We start from the raw sequence: 22,871 nt of genomic DNA, 5'->3' as shown, positions 1-22,871 counted from the left end.
AGCTATCTTCAGCTATCGCTTCTTTCTTGGTAGTAAATTAGTTCATCCAAAGAGGGCACCAGTAACTAAGCTTCCATGTTCAACGCAGAAAAACATGTTGCGAAACAGTAGAAGAACTGGTTTACGCAAAAGTCTACTATGGACCATTGTTGCTTGCCTGACTAATTACGAGAATTTACGGTATTACATATGAGTGTGCCAAGCCCACTGAAACGCACAGTGAGCTACATTTTCTCACCATCCAGTAACTGTTGCATAAGGAGTATCGCTCATGCATCAGGCACTTTCATATCGTCAAAGGAAACCCAAAGTTAAGACAGACAGAAAAATGAGAGTAACAAGCTTGTGCTAGCCCGCAACAGGAGCCGCTGTGTCTCATCAGAGATGGATCTGGGCGGAATGTTTGGGATCGGAATATTATTTCCAGGAATATGATAACATGATGGTATGGTCATGTTATATTACAGGTATGATGTATCATACAGGGTGTTTATAAATTCCCATTACAGACTTTAAGGGTTTGCAGTGGGGATAAAGACGGTTAAGTTTATCATAGCAACTTGTGTCCGGAAACGTACCGTCTTCCCGCTACCCGCAAAAAACCACCACAGCACACTTTCACAGCTCCTGCATTTTCGGTGCTCTGTTCGACTTCTGCTGATTGCCGTCTGGGTCCAACTACAGGTGGGGCTCGATGTGACGACCACCGACATCAACACAGACACGGACGGTACCTACGTATCATATTATCGTAAAAACGATCATCAATACCTGGTCCTCCAACATCCACCGCAGCCATAACCCGTGCCAGTAGATCTTCCTCAGATTCCACAGGAGTCTCGTAAATCAAGTTTTCATACGACCCCACAGATAGTAGTCTAGCGGTGTCAAGTCGGGTGAACGTGCAGGCCAAACAATCGGACCACTACGACCTATCCACTATTGCCCAAATTTTTGGTGCAGATGAACTACTGTACGTACAGCTTACTGCTGTGTACGTAGTGAAGAAACTGCTGTACTGTAGTGTGAACGAAAATCACAAGTACAACAGCAGGGACAACACGTCTCCGTGCGGATCACACACTCAAATGAATGGTAGGGAATGTCAACAAACCTGTAGGGGTATGGGGCATCACGTGATCGTTCAATGACCTACTGACTCTAGTCAGTGGCGCCAAACATGCGGGAGATTTGAACGTGTGGTGTGGTGGTTTGTTACAGGTAGCGGGAAGACGGTAAGTTTCCGGACACGAGTTCCTACGCTAAACTTAACAGTCTTGGTCTCTACTGCAAGCCCTCGAAGTCTGTAATGGGAATATAGAAACATCCTGTATAATTTCTCTTTGGAACTATGCTGATTATTGTTTTGTTTATGCTCTCTGTAGCTCTTGTCTTACGAGTTGTTCGGTTCTGAGTATCTTAGAGACTGTATGAGTAAACGCCTTTTCTTATATAAATAAGTGTTAAGTGGCTTTGTAATTGTGCTTCATTAATACTACGGAGTATATTTCCTTAACATCTAGCGACCGTGACAGGACATTCTAGGTCACACAATTTACAAGGTCTCGTGAAACTTGGAAAAGAAAGCTTCAAGAACGGCGTACCCAATGATGGATACCGATATCAAGAAAAATGAATAAAGACCGGACACAACTTCGTCGTTTCTTTACACGAGCTTGTCGTGATTTTAAAGAGATTGTCAAAGAAGGAGCTGCATCAAGATGAGATATTATGACGTACTTTAAAATATCTTCCCCAACGGCCTGTCTTCAAAGATTCTTGACGACGTCGGTGAGGCCAGTCTTTAATGCGTCTGATGAAAACGGAAGCAATCCATCCCTCAATGACTGTTTAGAATAGGGCGAAAATCTCGTCCAGCTCTTCCGAACTTCACCGATGAGGTTTGGAAGAAAGAAGGTAGGCTACGTGTTATAGCTTGAGCTCTGCACGGATGCGGATATCCACGAAGTTAGTGTCTAAGCAGATACAAACTGAATGGCAGTGTGGATAATTTTGCTAGTAATGTCTAAATAATGATGTTTATTGATTTTCACTCAGGTATACTCTTATTTTTGGTTGTGGTTAGGTGACTCTTGACACTGTTATGGGAGAATGGTGATACATGAGTCTTGTGACCAGAAAACCGTAAATCTACCCTAAGCGTAACTCTCCCCTGCCCGCAACTAATGGAAAGAAGGAACAAAAGTCAATAGGCCGGTAGTTGTTGCAAGAGAAAATCCCTCATAAACCTGTGATTGTAGGCGTTCTGGTGCTAGGTGTCAGGCCTATTGCATTATGTTAACAGATCTACCCCTTTCAGTACCTTGGATATAATGTACTGTACTTAAATATTTACAGTATCCGTGGATAACCATTCGCGGATGCGGATATTATTTTCTACATCCGCGCAGGGTTCTAGTTGTAGCTGATATACGCAAAGCTTTCCTGCAGATTTCTTTGGAGCCAGAAGAACGAAACATTTTGTGATTCTTATCGGGCAAGGACATTAGTGACATTAGCGAGTGGTTTTTACAGTTTCGTCAAGTCCGTTTATGCTTGGTACTGTCATCAATCATCTGCTGGTACAAGCTTGGAAGGAGACTCAAGCAAAACGGGCTACTGTCACATGCAGTATAGTTACCCAGTCGAAAGGAAGTTTTTATGTTGACAACTATGTCACCGCAGTTACAAATGAACGTGACCTACATCAGTTTATCCAGACAACTCAAAACGTATTTGCAAAGCACAAATTCGGGGTGGGAGTATAGAGATGAAACCATTGAAGAATCAGTTCAACCTTCCTCTGTGTTGGGAATAGAGTGGAACAGAGAGGAAGATAATTTCAGGCTCAACTCTACCGAGTTAACGAAACAGCTTCCAGATAAAGTTACGAAACGAACTTTACTCTAGGCTGTTCACAAGATATTTGATCCGATTGGGTTCTCTGCATCTGTTACCCTTCTTCTTGAATTATTACTTCAATATGTAAATGATAGGCCATGGGATGAAGAAGTTCAGAAAGAAATCAGAATCAAGTTTTTAAGTTGGTTTAAAGATACAGATGAATTAAACAAGATAAATATATCAAGAAGCGTTCACGTAGAAGTTCAGCCTACATGCTTTTTCAGACGTAAGCCTAGATGCATATTCTGCAGTGACATATTGTCCGACTCGTTGGCTGAATGGTCAGCGTACTGGCCGTCGGTTCATAGGGTCCCGGGTTCGATTCCCGACCGGGTCGGGGATTTTAACCTCAATTGGGTAATTCGAATGGCCCGGGGACTGGGTGTTTGTGCTGTCGTCAACATTCCTGCAATTCACACACCACACATAACATTATCCTCCACCACAATAACACGTAGTTACCTACAAATGGCCGATGCCGCCCACCCTCATCGGAGGGTTTGCCTTACAAGGGCTGCACTCGGCTAGAAATAGCCACACGAAATTATTATTACAGTGGCATATTTGCGTTCCGAAACCTCGGCGGGCATATATGTCACCTGCTCCAAGCAAAGTCAAGAATGGGGCCGATGACCTTCGATGTTAGGCCCCTTAAAACAACAAGCATCGCCATCATCAAAGTCAAGATTAGCGCCTATTAAACGACCAACAATTCCTCGACTGGAATTATTGGGAGCCACTATTAGTTCACGTCTGGAGTCATCCATATGGGAGGAATTCAGTACTCAAGATCTATTAATATGGACTGACTTGACCACAGTGTTGGCATGAATTTGACGAGAATTTCCCTGGACAGTGTTCGTAAAAAGTAGAGTCGAAGAAATTCGCCAGCTCACGCCCAAGGAATCATGAAGACATATACCAGGGACCATCAATCCTACAGACCTACCATGCCGAGGCTGTTGTGCCAGTCAATTAGCAGCTTCAAAGCAGTGGGTACGATCTTCCTGGTTGTACCGTCTTCAAGAAGAATGGCCATTGGAAAAACCTATCGGAAACGAAGAGGAAATCATTAATGAAAAACGGAAGACAGTTGCTATTCTTTTGGCTGCGGAAGACGTATTAACGAAGAACGGGTTGATTATTCGTCCTGGTACAACGTTTGATCCCGTTGGACATGTTGTATAGGGTCATCAATGAAGACAGTACGAAACATAACTCATCATTAGCTGTCCAGGAACTGAATGTCATTAGGATGATGCCTCCTGGTGTTCAAGGTACTCAGACAGGTAGTGGACGAGATGTGAGACGACCTACACAATTTTCTTGAGTTGAGAAGCCAATGAATGGCAGTGAAATTGTTTCACCGGCGATAAGTGTTTTGGTGAGAACAAAATTGAAAGGTGGGAGAGTGTGACGTATCATACAGTTTGTATTTGGAACTATGCTGCTTATTGTTTTGTTTATGCTCTCTCTAGTTCTTGTCTTACGAGTATACGGCTCTGAGTATCTTAGAATTGTATGAATAAACATCGTTTGCAATTGTGCTTCGTTAATATTACGGACTATATTTCCATAACAACAGGCGTCCCCAACCTACGGCTCGCCTAACAATTTTTAAATACACTATTACAGCTATGATATTTTTACGTTGCACTTTAGAGAAAAATGACCAGTTTTACTGTTTTAACTGCGTCTTCTAGATCCTTGTTCAGTAGCGTCTCATGTATAAGGTCACAGAAGGACGAGAACACCCAAATCATTTCGATGGCTTTACATTTAATAATGAAATGAAATGGCGTATGGCTTTTAGTGCCGAGAGTGTCCGAGGATATGTTCGGCTCGCCAGGGGCAGGTCTTTTAATTTGACTCCCGTAGGCGACCTGCGCGTCGTGATGAGGATGAAATGGTGATGAAGACGACACATACACCCAGTCCCCATGCCAGGGGAATTAACTAATTATGGTTAAAATTCTCGACCTTGCCGGGAATCGAAGCCGGAACCTATGTGACCAAGGTCCAGCACGCTAACCATTTAGACATGGAGCCTGACATATTTTATAATTATTTTGCAAAACAACATTTAATTACGTAAACTAAGATAACTAGATAACTAAATTAAGTTACAATTTAATTTTCGGCCCTGTGGCAGCCCTAACTTCTCGAACACTGAGGGAAATTATCAACATCTCTTAACACTAGATGTCGAGGAGCAAATCTTCGCAGGTGCGGCTACGATAGTAAGCAGGTGCAAGGAAGGAATGCGACGAATAAGAAACGGTCCAGACAAGCCTACATTTGCCTAGTCAGTTTCCGATACCTGCCATCCTACAAGAGTAGTTGCCAGTAATTCAACCACTTAAAAATGTGCAATGGAACCCAACATATAGCCTTCTTCTTTATACCGTACAGACAGCAGAACAATACAGGTTAATAGAGAGAAGTTCGTACTATTATTGTTTTAGATCTGTTACTTGATTATCCCTCCAATGCAATCAACTGATCTGATTTTAATAAGGAAGTTACTGTTTCATTTTGGTACGCACGCTAAAGTACTATGTTCGTCTGACGAGAAGACGCGTGCATGTGGGGTAAGGGGTGGGGAGGGTAAGCATGGTTGCTGCGCAAGCGCAGATATCAACTTACGAGGCCTGACAATAAACACCGTTTCCGTCCGCGGTGATTCTTATTAACTAAGGAGCTGTTATGAAGTTTAAAAGTGGTAGTGAAACTGTGCGCCGAGTCCGACTCCTTTGCTGAATGGTCAGCGTACTGATCTTCGGTTTAGAGAGTCCCGGATTCGATTCCCGGCCGGGTCGGGGATTTTAATCGCTTCTGATTAATTCTTCTGGCTCGGGGAGTGGGTGTATGTGTCCGTCCCAACACTCTCCTCATCATATTATTCAGACTACATACCACACTACCAACCACCACAGAAACACGCAATAGTGATTACATCCCTCCATATAGGGTTGGCGTCAGGAAGGACATCCGACCGTACAACAGGGCCAAATGCAAATGTGTGACGTAGTTCGCACCCGCGACCCCACAGGTGTGGGGAAAAGCGGTAGCAAAAGAAGAAGAAGAAGAAGTGCAAGTGTGCGCCGGCCCCCTACTGTAAGGGTAGCGTGCCTGCCTCCTACCCAGAAGCCCGGGTTCGATTCCCGGCTAGGGCAGGGATTTTTACCTGGATCTGAGGGAAGGTTCGAGGTCCACTCATCCTAAGCGATAAGAATTGAGGGGCTATCTGACGGTCAGATAACGGCCGCGGTCTAGAAAGCCAAGAATAACGGCCGAGAGAATTCGTCGTGCTGACCACACGACACCTCGTAATCTGTAGGCCTTCGCTTGGTAGGATAAGGCCCTTCAGGGCTGTAGTGCCATGGGGTTAAGTTAGGTCAGTGTAATTGTGCTGCAGTTACAAATGAAATGAAATGGCGTATGACTTTTAGTGCCGGGAGAGTCCGAGGACAAATTCGGCTCTCCAGATGCAGGTCTTTTTATTTGACTCCCTTAGGCGACCTGCGCGTCTTGATGAGGATGAAATGATGATGAAGACGACACATACACCCAGCCCCCGTGCCAGCGAAATTAACCAATTATGGTTAAAATTCTCGACCCTGCCGGGAATCGAACCCGGGACCGTTGTGACCAAAGGCCAGCACGCTAACCATTTAGCCATGGAGCCGGACGCTGTAGTTACAAATTTACTGTAAGTACTGCATAATGGGCAGCTGGCACTGTTCATCACGACTAATGTTTGTAGCTTAGTGTAGTACTGTTTCTCGTGCCGTACCTACAAGCTGGGGGTAAGCAATTTAGATTCGACAAAAAATCAAACACCTTAAACAGGCAACAAGTGTACGTCATATGGAAAGAAGAACGACGCCATTTTCACACCAGGCAAATGCTGGAGCTGTATCTTAATTAAGGCCACGGCCGCTTCCTTCCCATTCCTAGGCCTTTCCTATCCCATCGACGCCATAAGACCTATCTGTGTCGGTGCGACGTAAAACAAATAGCGAAAAAAAGGAACGTGTTATTTGTCTCCCTGCAATGTTGAACGATGAAGAGTGTAATAATTTCGTCTTATAAGCCTAAAAACATATCCATGATTCAATGTTTCTCTATGTATCTGAGAATATAGTAACTTTGTATTAGTGTCTTACCTGTAACAGCGAACTTGGAGGCAGAGTATGGCGCCTTATTGGCCAAGCCGCTAAGTCCCGCTAGCGAGGACACCGCTACTAGGTGGCCATGGTTCCTGGCAATCATCCCGGGGAGGAAGGCGAACAGCGTCTGAACACACATGTCAACTACTTTAGACGAGGCTTTTTATAAATTATACATTAAATTATTAAATCCGAAGTTGATTTAAACATGTATTTAACTTAAAATGAAAACATGTACAAATACAAAAATATACTATAAAAAATTTCGTAACCTAGTTAGAGGATATGGATTGTCCTCATATATGACGCTAGACCTTAAGAGAAATAATGTGCATTTTAATATACAAAATTATATCAATTTCTATCAATAACAGAATGTATATTTTGAGGACAATAATATTCCAATAAGGAAGCATCCCTCATTGTGTTTATTGAACTATTAATATGACAGTTTAAAAGGAAAACTGAAAACTGAAAAGTATATGGAGGGATGACAATGGAATTCACACTGCTGAACTCATCGAAGATGTATCTGGAAATTGTAAAGGTGAAAGCCTATTAATTATACGTCTAAGTACAGTAAAACCGTCCGACTCGTTGGCTGAATGGTCAGCGTACTGGCCTTCGGTTCAGACGGACCAGGCTTCGAATCCCGGCCGGGTCGAGGATATTAACCTTCATTGGTTAATTCCAGTGGTCCGGGGACTGGGTGTTTGTGTTGTCTCCAACATACCTGCAACTCACACACCACACATAGCACCACAATAACACGCAGATGCCGCCCACCCTCATCGGAGGGCCTGCCTTACAAGGGCTGTATTCGGCTAGAAACAGCCACACAGTAAAACCTCGTTTATCTGGAATAACTGGGACCTAAGGCAATCCGGACAATCGAAAATACGAAATACGACAAAACCGGGTTATATGGGTAATAAGCAAAACAAAATCCTTAAATAATCAGACTTGCCGTTTATGACGACAAAAAAAAACTGTGTTTTGTAACATAATAATGTACATAGTATTTTTTCCAAGACATTAACAATATAAGAATCTTAACCACATAAAATCAAGTAATTTCTTCACAAATAATTGGTCCACTGCCTTCTGTTTCAAACATGTGTGGCGTTTGAATGAAGCACGGTCACGCAAACGCTTTGTCATTAACAGTTCAGCTAGAGTGATATGTCGGGGTGACGCTCCAACTATACCACGATGTTTGTCAGCTGGTGTGCAGCATCTGCATGTATCATCCACTGTTGCTGTGTGATAGCTCCCTCCTCATCCAAGAAATCTTTCTCACTGTCTACTGTAGATGCTCATGCCGCTACAAATTCTTCTTCCATCATAGTACCGTCGTCACCGTCGTATCACATCAGTGTCATGTGGCACTCTAGTAAATCTTTCTTAAACTCAACACAAAGCAATTTACAGTACAATATTACCATAATTTATTGTATAACCTATACAGGAACTGTACATTGAATAAAACTTAAAAGCGAATATTTGAGGTACTTATAGTTACGTTCTTGCTATCTTAGTCATTGTTATTTAATGTGGACATTACATTTTTAAAAAGTCCACAAATCTGATTCGGATCAACGAGGACCGGATAAACGAGGTTTTACTGTATCGGAAAGGAACAATCAAGTGTCAAAGCAAGTCATATATATAGAGACAGGAAGAAAAGGACCACATAAAAGGACTAACACAGTGGCAGGTCAGTGTGAGTTGGGCCTACTTCCCTCCCTGACCTGACATTACTTTCATCGTATTATGTGGTCAATTTTTTCTTCATATCTCTCTTCTATGTTTTGAAACTTGTTAATGAGTTTACGAATAAATTACGAATACCGTGCTTATCACTGATAAAGGCATCTCTGTCCCAAATAGCATCACAACATCTTACTGTATACGGTTAAGTAATAAATAATACAACTGAGAACTTGATATTATTTTTCAAAATGGAATAAAGGCACTGTCTTCAAAATAGGACACTGGGCATTAATTATTTCCTGGATAATGATCGGAGAGCATGGCGAGAACTCTCTGAGTTGTAATCTGTGTTTAAAAAAATTATTTGTAAAGTATACAGTGGGTATGCACTTAGTCACAGGCCAGAGTAAAGTGTAGCTTCCACCAAAGTCCCAGTCTTATCCATGGCTGTGACAATATGGAAGCTGCTGGGGTATGGGTGGTGCTGAGTAATGACATTCAGAGCACGACTAGTGCATCTGAGTGTTATGAAAGGTGTTGCTCATAGGGTCAGTCGTGCTGCAATAGCACTTTCTGACCCAGTGAGGAAAGCAATGCCAAACTACCTCACTCCTCGCCTTGCCTAGTACGCCTCATTTTGGTGCTGCCATTGGTTTTTGCGGTTTCCTTATAACCGCAAAATCTTTGGTGGTACTATTTGAGGATCCAACCAGCCTCTGGGCTGATGACCTAACAGACAGACATGCACTTAGTTTTGTAACAATATTTGATTAACAGTGTTCAAGGTAATTCCTTTTCGACAAAGATACATCACATTATATAAGCGTTATATCTTCTTGTTGGACTCGTTTGCTTCTAAGAAATCCTGGTTAACAACTTCGAGACAATTTCCTTACCCTACGTATAAAATAGTAACATGGACAAAATAAAACATAGCATAGAAAAAGTAAGCTAGAAAGAAGTGTGTCAAGTCCAGTTATACTTCATATCTTTAGCATGTGGCAGGCAGCGTCCGCGATGTACTGTGTGGTCTAATACCTCATTTATGTATTTATTTAATTCATTCATTCATTCATTCATTCATTCATTTATGAGCGAGGTGGCTATGCGGTTTCGATCAACTAGCTGTCAGTTTTAATTCGGGAGATAGTGTATTCAATATCTATTGTCAGCAGCTTTGAAGATGATTTACCATTGTTTCACATGTTCACATTAGGCAAAATATTGAGGATGTACTGCAATAATGCCACGGTTGCCTTCTTACCATTCCTAACTCTATCGTAAGATCCGCCGATGAGGCATGAAACATTAGCAAATTTAGTTATTTATTTATTTATTTACTTATTTATTTATTTATTTATTTATTTAATTTGTTTTGCTTGATGTTGAAGTTCACCGGATCAGAAGACTACCAGAGTTACCAACTAAACACACTGTGTGCTAACATGGTCACGTTGACCTTGTTATAGGACTGCAGGGTTACCAACTGAACACTATATACTTATCCAGAAGTGAGCTAACAGGTTCACCTTTACATTGTTATAGGACTAAAGGTTTATCAATTGAACACTAGGCCTATATTCTTACCCAAAAGTGGGCAAACAGTTTCAGGTTGACCTTGTTGGAAAGCTACAGAGTTACCAACTGAACACTGTATTCTTCCCCAGAAGTCAGGTAACGGCTTCACGTTGACCTTGTTAGAGAGCTACAGACTTTCCTTTTTTGGGGGGGCCCCCGAAGCCTGCTGTCTCCGCGTAGCAATCAGCACAATCTAAATCGCCTTCGGCATGCTCCTAATTTTAAGAATATAAAGAGACAGCAGGGAGGATTGGGAGTAATTGATAGTGTGAAAGTATCGGCCTCTCCCCATGTCAAACATGCTACCAGGCATATTAGGTATTAGGTTGCGTCTTAATGGAGGTTGGTAATAATAATAATAATAATAATAATAATAATAATAATCGTATGGCCTCAGCTACCGTGTGCAGACATTTCGATTTGACGCCATCAGGCTGTCTGCTCGTCAATTTCGACGTTCCGTTTTACTCTAGGACCACTAGATGGCAGACAGAGTAAACCGGATCTCTCTTGGGCGTCTATGGCTGAGATTTAATGAATTTTGTCGGGTAAATACCAAATGTATCACCAGAGATCTTTTACATGCCGACATCGTACGACATGGAGTGTCGAATGGACTTTTTTCCGCCCTTCAAAAATCCGACTGCCTCTGCCGGGTTTGAACCCGCTATCTTGGGATTCGGAGGCCGACACTCTACCATGGATCCACAGAAGCAGGTTGGTAGTAGGAACCAGCGAAAAACACATAGGCAGAAGTAGAAAGTTACCTACAGGTAAAATCTGGTATGTTATTCATAGTTCATGCAAAGAATGTAGTCTGAAAAAGTCCAGGTAATGTTAGTTGGCAACAGGTATCATACATAAATCATTAGTCCGTTCCATGCCAGTCCAGTTATTCAGGGGATCAATATTTCTATGCACTGCTTTGGCTTGCGCGGGCCTTGCCGGTTACCGAGCCATGCATCGAGAAATTCTAGGATCTGCCGCACAGCCTGAACCCCTTGGGGTCCCTGTTAGCAAGTGAGCACTACATACTCACCTAGAAGTGATCAGCAGGTTCACAGTGACCTCGTTAGAGGATTACAGAGTTAGAAACTGAGCATTATATACTCACCCAGAAGTGCGCTAGCAGGTTCACATTGACCACATCTACCACCTCAGTAGGCTGTGCATTCAGTATGGGTTGCACTGGCATGATCCCGGCGTTGTTCACCAGGATGTCCACCCTCCCGAGAGAGCTCAGCACATCCTCGGCCATCTTCTGCACCTGGACACGGTCGGACACGTCACACCGGAAAGAGTACGCCGTCGGTGTATCGGTATCCAAACAGAACTGGAAAAAACAAGCGTAGCTTCTAATAAATTGAATGTTTCCGAGTGTAAAAGCGAGTTAGAATGCAATGAACGCAATGCATGCAGTTAAACAGGAATTTTGAGTTAAGAAGATAAAACAATTATATGGCGACAGTTAAAAAAAAAAAAATTCACAAGGAGGTAGATGTATCTAGGGGTAAAAGACCACATAATCCTTTTTGTCATAAAAACAAAACAAGTCAACTCTTATTTTAAATGGCATTATGAGATTTGAGTGAGCCTCTGTGGCTAAGGTGGCAGCGCGCTGGCCTATCACCGCTGAGTTCCGTGGTTCAAATCCCGGTCACTCCATGTGAGATCCCTGTTATCATTCATTCCAGAAACACTCTCCAATATCATTTAATTTCATCTGTCAGTCATTAATCATTGCCCCGGAGGAGTGGGACAGGCTTCGGCAGCCGGCATAACTCCTATCCTCGCCAATGGATGGGGGCTTCATTCATTCCATTTCTGATACGGTCGAATGATTGGAAACAGGCTGTGGATTTTAATTTAATGAGACATGAGTAAAACTAGATGCCAAAAATCGTTTTCTTCTGTTCAAGTCAAAAAGGTTAACTCCACGGATTGGGTTTTTGTTGTTTCCAGCCTGTATTCTAGATCTCATTACTTCAGTTTTATGCAGTTTTTATGGTGACACAAAAGTGATAGGCAGAGGACTACAGGGTTACTAGCTGCTTTATAGTATACTGTACTAGCTGATGTACCCGTGCTTCGCTACGGGATTCTCAGAAAGACTACCTTTGTGGTTTTTCTAACTAAAGTCAACATAGATCATTACAAAAACGTCAGTAAGAAAGCAGCAATTAAAAGCAATGCTATCATGTGAAATACTCGATCAAATAAAAAAAACTACATATTTTCTCACTTTTAACGAACAGTACTACAGTGACGATCTAGCAGTCCAAAGTTCCAGAGCTGGAATGACCAGGCCGCAGAGAGCCGTGAACACTCCTCTGCCTCAGAGTAGGGATTGAATAGCTCGAATGCTATGATGAACCAGTGTGTTACGTACCAGTAGTAACAAAAAAATGTATGAACCAGAGGAATGGCATGCTAAAGTGAAAGTTATTTGACTCCCCAGCTACTTCCCACCAATATTCAGGCTAGCTGTTACACTCGGTACGACCCGACGAGTTGGCCGTGTGGTTAGGGGGCGCGCAGCTGTGAGCTTGCATCCGGGAGATAGTGGATTCGAACCCCACTGTCGGCAGCCCTGAAGATGGTATTCCGTGGTTTCCCATTTTCACACCAGGCAAATGCTGGGGCTGTACCTTAATTAAGGTCAAGGCCGCTCGCTTCCTTTACACTCCTAGCCGTTACTATCCCATCGTCGCCATAAGACCTATTTGTGTCGGTGCGACCTAAAGGAAAAATTAAAAAAAAATCTCGGTAGGCAGCAGTAATCCTATCTATCGGAGATGGGTGGCAACACAAGACACAAAGCACATCACAGCAATCAATGGTCAATGTAATGGTATTGCTGATCATTTTTATGAGTTTTCTATATTGTAGGGATTCACATTTAATTTTCTTTCGACTCTGTGATATTACGGCATCTTATAAAATTATTTATAGCGTAGACTGTAGTTCCTTTTTCTCCGACTTTATATACCGGTTTTCATTAAATTCTGCTTACCCATTTTCTCGTGTTTTGGCGCTGATATGGACTTGGTAACAAAAATCCAAATTCATGAATATCTCTGTTATCATAGCCGGTACGATAAAAATGTATAAGACATAAATGATCGGAAATTTAATACTATATAACTTTAGTTATGTGGTATTTATCGATAAGACCACTAATAACGTGTTAGGCCTTCCCCTAAACTACTATTTACTCTGCGTGAATAAAATTATTTATGGCCTAGATTGTACGACTTATTCCCCGACTTTGCATACCGATTTTCATTAAATTCTCTTCAGCCGTTTTCTCGTGATGCGTGTACAGACAGACAGACAGACAGACAGACAGACAGACAGACAGACAGACAGACAGACAGACAGACAGACAGACAGACAGACAGACAGACAGACAGACAGACAGACAGACAGACAGACAGACAGACAGACAGACAGACATTACGGAAAATCAAAAAATGCATTTCCTTGTTGCTGTGAACACGATCCAGAAATACCATCCTTTTTAAATTATGAGCCATGTACTGACAAAACTCTTAGAGTTTCGTCTGTACATTGCTCAGAATTTTAAAAATATGGTATTTCTGTATCAGTCGTGTCCACAGTAACAAGAAAATACATTTTTTAATTTCCTCTAATTTCTGTCTGTCTGTCTATCTGTCTGTCTGTCTATCTGTCTGTCTGTATGTATGTACACGCCTCACGAGAAAACGGCTGAAGAGAATTTAATGAAAATCGGTATGAAAAGTCGGGGAATAAGTCGCTCTAATCTAGGTTATAAATAATTTTATTCACGCAGAGTAAAACACAGTAGTAGTTTAGGGGGAGGCCTAAAAGATAATTCTGAAATATTTATGTTATTAATGGTCCTATATTGATGAAAATCGGTATAAAAATTTGAGATATAAGTTTCTATAATCTAGGCGATAAACAATGTTATTCGCGCTGTGTGAAATGGTAGTTTAGGGGAAGGCCTAACACTTCATTCTCAAATATTTATGTAATTAGTGGTTGTAACTTAATGAAAATCGGTAGGAAAAGCTGGAAGATACGTCGCTACAATCTAGGCTATAAATAATTGTATTCACGCTGAGAAAAATGGTAGCTTAGTGGAAGGCCTGTAATTTAAGTCTCAAATATTTATGTTTTCTTCTATTTGTTTTACGTCGCACCGACACAGATGCCTTATGGCGACGATGGGACAGGAAAGGCCTAGGAATGGGAAGGAAGCGTTCGTGGCCTTAGTTAAGGTACAGCCCCAGCATTGCCTGATGTGAAAATGGGAAACCACGGAAAACCATTTTCAGGGCTGCCGACAGTGGGGTTCGAACCCACTATCTCCCGGATACTGGATACTGGCCGCACTTAAGCGACTGCAGCTATTGAGCTCGGTCACAAGAAGATTGATAAACAGAATTTAATGAAAATATGTTATGTAAAGTCGGAGAATTTGGAACTAAAATCTACGCTATTAATATTTTTTAAGACTCCCTAATATCACAGATTCGAAAGAAAACTAAACGTGAAGGCCTACAATATGGAAAGCTCATAAAATTGATCAACAATATCATTATATTGACCGTTGTTTGTTGTGATGTGCCTTGTGTCTCCTGTTGCCATTTATCTCCTATAGATAGGATTTCTGCTGCGTACCGTTTTTTTAAAAGTTTGCTTCACGTCGCACCGACATATAGGTCTTATGGCGACGATGGGATAGGAAAGGGCTAGGAGTGTGAAGGAAGCGGCCTTGGCCTTAATTAAGGTACAGCCCCAGCATTTGCTTGGTGTGAAAAAGGGAAACAACGGAATGCCATCTTCTGCGCTACCGACAGTGGGGTTCGAATCCACTATCTCCCGGATGCAAGCTCACAGCTGCGCACCTCTAACCACACGGCCAACTCGCCCGGTCGTACCGAGTGTAACAGCCTGTCTGAATATTGGCGAGAAGTAGCTGGGTAGTAAGTTAACTTTCTTCTTTAGCATGCCATTCCTGTGGTTCATAAATTTTCTGATACTACTGGTACGTAACACAGCATTCGAACTATTGAATTCCTACTCTGAGACATTGAATGGAATGAGCAGTGTGCATATGTAACGGAATAATGGCAGAGGAGTGTTCACGGCTCTCTGCGGCCTGGTCATTCCAGCTCTGAAACTTTGGACTGTTAGATCGGCACTGTAGTACTGTTCGTTAAAAGTAAGAAAATGTGCGGTTTTTTCATTTGATCGAGTGTTTTATATGATATAACATTGCTTTTAATCGCTACATTCCTACTGACGTTTTTGTAGTGACCTATGTTGACTTCAGTTAGGAAAACCAAGTAGTCAGTCTTTCTGAGAATCCCGTAGTGAAGCAGGGGTACATCAGCTAGTTTTATATATTTATTTATTTATTTATTTATTTCATACCACCAACAGAGATGTTTCTCCAATTACAGGTGGCTTAGTCATTATGCATTAATTATTAAAAATAACAATTGTTAGAAAGAACTTATTATCTAAAAATAAAAATATACAACATTATTAACAAGTAGAGTAGCAAACAGAATTTACAGCACATTAATACTTTTTCAAGTTTAAATATACTTACTGTAATATCTAAATATTAATTTAAAAAGTAGACTTTTTCAGGTTCGAAGTGGACTTATGACCTAAAATACTTAATATCTAAAAATGAATTAAAAATTAGAAAAACAGAAACATAAAATAAATTAGGAATTAGGATCTACAAAAGAAATAACTCCAATCTTAGACTGACGCCAGTTAAAGAAACTGACATACAAAAAGAAAATCGTAGAAAGTAACGCATGAAATATATGTGTTTGGTGAGAGATGAGTTGTAGCAATAGGTATGAACAGCACATTAAATCTTAAGTGCAAATAGACATTAGTAATGATAATTTGTTTGCAGTTTTCCTTACATTTTCTTCATCTATATTAAATTATATGAATTTAAATAAAATAAAACACAAAAATGAAACACAAATTAACCAAGAAATATGTATAAATATAGTACATATATACACCTATAGGGTAAACCTTCAGAAATAGTGAACTGAACTCAAAGTGCCCAGCATAGTGTGACCATTACTTCAACTGTGTGCCTTCTTCAATAATTTTACATAATAATTGTATCTAACAGCAAAGTCTAGATCAAGATCAGGAAATTTTTGAACTGTGACGTTATAAGTAGTGCACATTCTGAACAGTGGTGAGCTTCTATAAAATACTGTTTTAGAAATCGGAAGAAACAAGAGATGTCTGTGTCTTAAACTTCCTTTCCGGGTATTGAACGAGAATTGTTGTAGAAAGTAACTGTTATCTACCACATTATTGATAACTCTATGGAGGTATTTTTGATCATTTATTGTACGTCTGTTTAATAATGAAGTGATGTTAAATTCTTTCAGGAGATCTTTATAGTGAATTATGCCGCTAGGAACAAACCTTAACGTCTGTATCATCAGCAAAACAACGAAGTCTAAAATATAACTTTTAATAGTGAGTGTGTTCGGTGGTACATATTTGATCTGCCCTGCCTTACTGAATTACCGTGCGAGTTGGCTTCACGGTATGAGTCGGGTAGCTGTGAGCTTGCAATCAGGAGATAGTGAGCTCGAAACCCACCACCGGTAGCCGTGAAGATGGTTTACCGTGGTTTCCTATTTTCACACCAGGTAAATCATGATAGCGTTGCAAGAAAATCAACATCTTTTGACTGTTGATTTATTATCAATGACCAAAGTAATCTACCTAAGTAGAATGCGAAATAAATCATACCAGGATAGAGGAAAAACAGAAGCATTTAGAAATACCAGTCTACAGCTCACAGGACTGGTACTAACTGGACATCAATCAATACAAATCAGTCAATTCAGATCTGGATTTAGGGCAGTCGGCCAGGTGGCAGATTCCCTATCTGTTGTTTTCCTAGCCTTTTCCTAAATGATTTCAAAGAAATTGGAAATTTATTGAACATCTCCCTTCGTAAGTTATTCCAATCCCTAACTCCCCTTCCTATAAATGAATATTTGCCCCAATTTGTCCTCTTGAATTCCAACTTTATCTTCATATTGTGATCTTACCTACTTTTAAAGATGCCACTCAAACTTATTCGTCTACTAATGTCCTCCCACGCCATCTCTCCGCCGACAGCTCGGAACATACCACTTAGTCGAGCAGCTCGTCTTCTTTCTCTCAGATCTTCCCAGCCAAAAATTTTCAACATTTTTGTAACGCTACTCTTTTGTTAGAAATCACCCAGAACAAATCGAGCTGCTTTTCTTTGGATTTTTTCCCAGTTCTTGAATCAAGTAATCCTGGTGAGGGTCCCGTACACTAAAACCATACTCTAGTTGGGGTATTACCAGAGATTTATATGCCCTCTCCTTTACATCCTTACTACAACCCCTAAAAACCCTCATAACCATGTGCAGAGATCTGTACCATTTATTTACAACCCCATTTATGTGATTACCCCAATAAAGATCTTTCCTTATATTAACACCTAGATACTTACAATAATCCCCAAAAGGAACTTTCACCCCATCAACATAGTAATTAAAGCTGAGAGGACTTTTCCTATTTGTGAAACTCACAACCTGACTTTTAACCCTGTTTATCAACATACCATTGTCTGCTGTCCATCTCAGAACAGTATCAAGGTCACGTTGCAGTTGCTCACAATCTTGTAACTTATTTATTACTCTATACAGAATAACATCGTCCGTAAAAGCCTTACCTCTGATTCCACTTGTTTACTCATATCATTTCACCAAACAACAAATACCAAGTGATTGAACGGAGCCATCTTGACTTTCTGAAACAATCTTTATTGCTAGGGATTGATCAAGCCAAGTGGCTTCGCTACACAGAAGGGTGTGGTAAAATGCTTTTGAAAAACTCCGTACGAGATGGTGAGACTTCCAAGATACTCTTTGACGAAGAGGTACAGTTATGAAAAAGCATGAGCCAAACAAGTGATATACTTCCTAGATAGTCTGGTATCTCAGAAATTACGAATTTCCTTACCCGTGTTTACCAAAACCTTTTGGTCTGCACTACATTCGAGGAAACCAACCCTGCAATTTCGCACTGTAATTTTGAAGCATCCTGTGTAATAAAAGGATTGATATGTTAACTAAAGGGCAAATAAAGGTTTCGACGAAGTTGAGAGAAATCGGAAAAATGAACACTTATCAATAGAGCCCGGAATTTTATGCATTAATAGGTTAGAATGCAAACTTACTGAAGCGAGAAGCACGTATAGTCTACCTTCACAACGATTATGCTATGGGGTTTGCATAAACATTAGGTTTGTTAAAAATGAAGCCATGTTTTCCAGTGTTGACTTAGTTAAATGTAGCAAAGGCTTTTCAGTCTGTCAAACACATAGCAAATACAATGTAAATTAAAACACTAAAAGCATATCTGTAAAACACACACTAACATACAAAGAATGACATGTTTCGTTCTACAAGAACATCCTCAGATTCTATCAAATCACTTAAAATAAGCTTATATATGTACAGTATTGTTTACGTAGCGTAAACTTGTCAATGATAGAGAGATGAGTGATAACATGAAACAGTAATGACAAAAAATAAATTATATACAATTATAATATAGTGAAAAACTTACGTATTTATCTAGACTGCCGATGTTAAGTCTGTTGTCACCAAACACTATTTCAGGACTGTGGTCATGGAAAGTTTGTGGTGAGCCACGCTGTGCGTGGGGAGGGGAGGGCAGGACAGGGAGGGGCCTAGTAGATCGATGTGGATCTCTCCTATTGGATGATAAAATCGGGTAGACAATAGAGTGGAGAGGGGGGGGGGGGGGGAGATGCAGGGCGGAGCGGCTGGAGCGCTGTGGAACTTTCCATCAACATTGGAGGGGGGAGAGATGTTATTGACCTATTTCATGTTAATTGTACCTGTATGTAATATGGATGAATGTGATTATTATAATTTTTATTTATAATAGGTGAATGAAGTACGGAACGGTATTATTATTATTATTATTATTATTAATAATATTATTACTATTATGAAAAAAGCAATTCACCTTCCGTTAACATTGGAGAGGGGTTATTGACCTTTTGCATGCGAATGTACCTTTATGTAATATGGATGAATGCAAATTAAAAATTTTAGTTGAATAAAGTAAGGGACGTTATTATTATTATTATTACTATTATTATTTACGATAGAAGCTATTTAAGGAGTAGGTGTTGTCAGATATTATGCGAGTAGAGCAAATAGGGGGGAAATTATTTAAGTGTGTATTATTATTATTATTATTATTATTATTATTATTATTATTATTATTATTTACGATAGAAGCAAATTAAGGAGTAGGTGTTGTTAGATATTATGTGAGTAGAGCGAATAGGGGGGAATTATTTAAATGTGTATGCTCATTCAGGTTATTGGCATTAGTATTTTTTGCGACGTAAATTTCTATTGCTTCTTTATATTCAAAGATTTACTTTTATTTTCGAAGTGTAAAATTTTTAGATCAGTGTTGATGTCTGTGAAATGGTGTGAACAGTCGTAGATGTGCTCCCCGAAGGCTGAATGCTGATTATATCTGATCGCGTTTTTGTGTTCTTTGTATCTTGTATGGAAATTACGTTTTGTTTGACCTATGTATGTGGCGTTGCAGTTAGGTTCTTGGCATTTGAGTTCATACACTCCTGAATTTGAGAAAGGGTCCTTTTTGTTTAAGTTGCACCTGCTGAAGTGTCTCTGTAGTGTGTTATTCGTTCGAAAAGCTACTTTTAAACCTTGTTTCTTGAAAATGTTAGCTACTTTGTATGTGTTATTGTTAACATAGTTGAGAACCACGTAGTTTTCTTTGTTGTGTGTGGTGCTTTCCCGGCGACTTTTCTTATGTTTATTTAAAAGTTTATCCACTGTGCCTGGAGGATGGTTGTTTTCTTTCGCGATTTGTTTAATTATTTGCATTTCTTCATTGAAATCTGTTGTGCTCATTGGTATGGAAATAGCTCTATGTATCATTGTATTCAGTCCTGCTATTTTGTGTGTGTATGGGTGGTTCGAGTTGTTGTCAATAGTGTGTGACGTCTGAGTGGGCTTTCTGTATACCTTGTAAGATAGGTTGTCATTATTCCTGTTGATTGTGATGTCCAAATAGTTTATTTTCTTGTTATTTTCTGGTTCCATTGTGAAGCTGATGGATTTGTGTAAGGAATTTAGAGTGTTTAATAACTGGTCTGCATTAGTGACGTCATTATCATATATGCATATGACGTCATCCACAAATCTGCTCCAATGTAAGATTCCTTTTGAAAGCTGGCCCATTAAGAACATGTTTTCGAAGTTATTGAGAAAAATGTTTGCTATTATACCTGATAACGGTGAGCCCATGGCTAACCCTTCTGTTTGGCAATAGATTTTGTCGTTAAATGCAAAGCAATTTTGGTGTAGTGTTGTTCTAAGAAGGTTAATAATTTCTTTGGTTTCTTGTAGAGAGGTGTTTACCTTAAGAAGGTTTTCGATAATTTTAATGGATTCATCTATTGGTATGTTGGTGTACATGTTAGTGATGTCAAAGGATATCATACGTGTGCTCTCTGTTATTTTAAGTTTATTTAATTCTTTAATTAGTTCTAGGCTGTTTTTAATTGATCTGTCTCCTTTAAGTGAAATTTTCTCTTTTAGAATGATGTTCAGTTGTTTGCTTACATTGTAACTTGGCGCACCTTTAAAATTTACTATTGGTCTAATGGGACAAAGCTCTTTGTGTATTTTGGGCAGGGCTCTTAGTGTGGGGAGTTTAGGATTTTTGATTATGAGGCTTTCTTTTTCTTGTTTCGTGAAAATTAAGTCTGTTTCCTTGATGGCTTGCTTTATTTGGTTTTGAAATTTATTTGTAGGGTCGCGTTGCAATTCTTGAATACCGTTGTTGTTGATAAATTCTATTGTTTTTTCTATGTATTCGTCTTTCTTCATTATGACTGTTGTGTTACCTTTATCCGCTTTCGTGATGATAAGGTTGTCGTTTTTAATTTTGTTCTTAACTGTTTTCATTGCCGAGTATTGAGTGGCGTAATTCGGTTGTTTAGTGGAATTTTCATGTGCGATTATTTTTAGGGCTTCGTTGGTGGCTACGTTTTTTATTATTTCTCTTTGTGGAGAGGGTATTTTGTCGCAGGCAATTTCTACGTCAGTGATGAGCTGTTTTATGTTGTTTTCGTTATGACGTTCCTGGCAGTTGAATTTGAGACCTTTCTCTAGCAGATCTATTTCATTCTTTGAAAAGGTAGTGTCTGATCTGTTAATTAATCTAGGGTGAAAATTCGCGAGTTTGTTGTGCTTAGCGTTATCTGGACTTTTCTGTTTAATCATTAGGTTACGTATTTTATTGTCAATAACCTTCTGTTTCCGGATTGCTTCCTTTTTAATGTAATCGTGTAAAAAGTTGGAATAGGATGTCCATTGTGTGCGGTGCCAGAAGTTGCTTAGGTTTAAATGGATGCGTAGAATTTGTTTATTGATTTGCTGTTTCTTTATGTACGCGAATTTGATTTCGTTTCTGATCCATAGTAACTGTGATTGAGATGTTGATATTTTAGCAGAAGTTGTTGTGGGTTTAGCTTTTATGGGTATGTACTTAGGAACGAGCTCTAATTCTAGGCATTTCTTATTAAATGTGATTGACTTGTCAATGTTCATGATTTTAATTTTAAGTGATTTGAGCTTTTTGGCTTCGTAATTTGCCTGACTGGCCGAATAATTTGTTAAAAATGAAGCCATGTTTTCCAGTGTTGACTTAGTTAAATGTAGCAAAGGCTTTTCAGTCTGTCAAACACATAGCAAATACAATGTAAATTAAAACACTAAAAGCATATCTGTAAAACACACACTAACATACAAAGAATGACATGTTTCGTTCTACAAGAACATCCTCAGATTCTATCAAATCACTTAAAATAAGCTTATATATGTACAGTATTGTTTACGTAGCGTAAACTTGTCAATGATAGAGAGATGAGTGATAACATGAAACAGTAATGACAAAAAATAAATTATATACAATTATAATATAGTGAAAAACTTACGTATTTATCTAGACTGCCGATGTTAAGTCTGTTGTCACCAAACACTATTTCAGGACTGTGGTCATGGAAAGTTTGTGGTGAGCCACGCTGTGCGTGGGGAGGGGAGGGCAGGACAGGGAGGGGCCTAGTAGATCGATGTGGATCTCTCCTATTGGATGATAAAATCGGGTAGACAATAGAGTGGAGAGGGGGGGGGGGGGAGATGCAGGGCGGAGCGGCTGGAGCGCTGTGGAACTTTCCATCAACATTGGAGGGGGGAGAGATGTTATTGACCTATTTCATGTTAATTGTACCTGTATGTAATATGGATGAATGTGATTATTATAATTTTTATTTATAATAGGTGAATGAAGTACGGAACGGTATTATTATTATTATTATTATTATTAATAATATTATTACTA

At 39.9% G+C, this 22,871-nt stretch overlaps 1 protein-coding gene across 1 annotated transcript in view; it reads right to left on the bottom strand.

Moving 5' to 3' along the window:
* LOC136878804 (short-chain dehydrogenase/reductase family 16C member 6) overlaps positions 1-22,871 on the bottom strand; it is a 250,057-nt gene that overhangs the window by 22,585 nt on the left and 204,601 nt on the right. The window contains exons 4-5 of the mRNA XM_067152294.2: positions 11,482-11,700; positions 7,074-7,203 (exon numbers count right to left, since the gene is read on the bottom strand). Coding sequence (XP_067008395.2) covers positions 7,074-7,203; positions 11,482-11,700 — 349 coding nt within the window. The remainder of the gene's footprint in view (positions 1-7,073; positions 7,204-11,481; positions 11,701-22,871) is intronic.

Source organism: Anabrus simplex, chromosome 8 (genome assembly GCF_040414725.1).
Source record: "Anabrus simplex isolate iqAnaSimp1 chromosome 8, ASM4041472v1, whole genome shotgun sequence".
Classification (NCBI taxonomy): Eukaryota; Metazoa; Arthropoda; class Insecta; order Orthoptera; family Tettigoniidae; genus Anabrus; species Anabrus simplex.
Note: the sequence above shows the minus strand (reverse complement) of the source record. Positions and strands in the feature narration are given on the sequence as shown.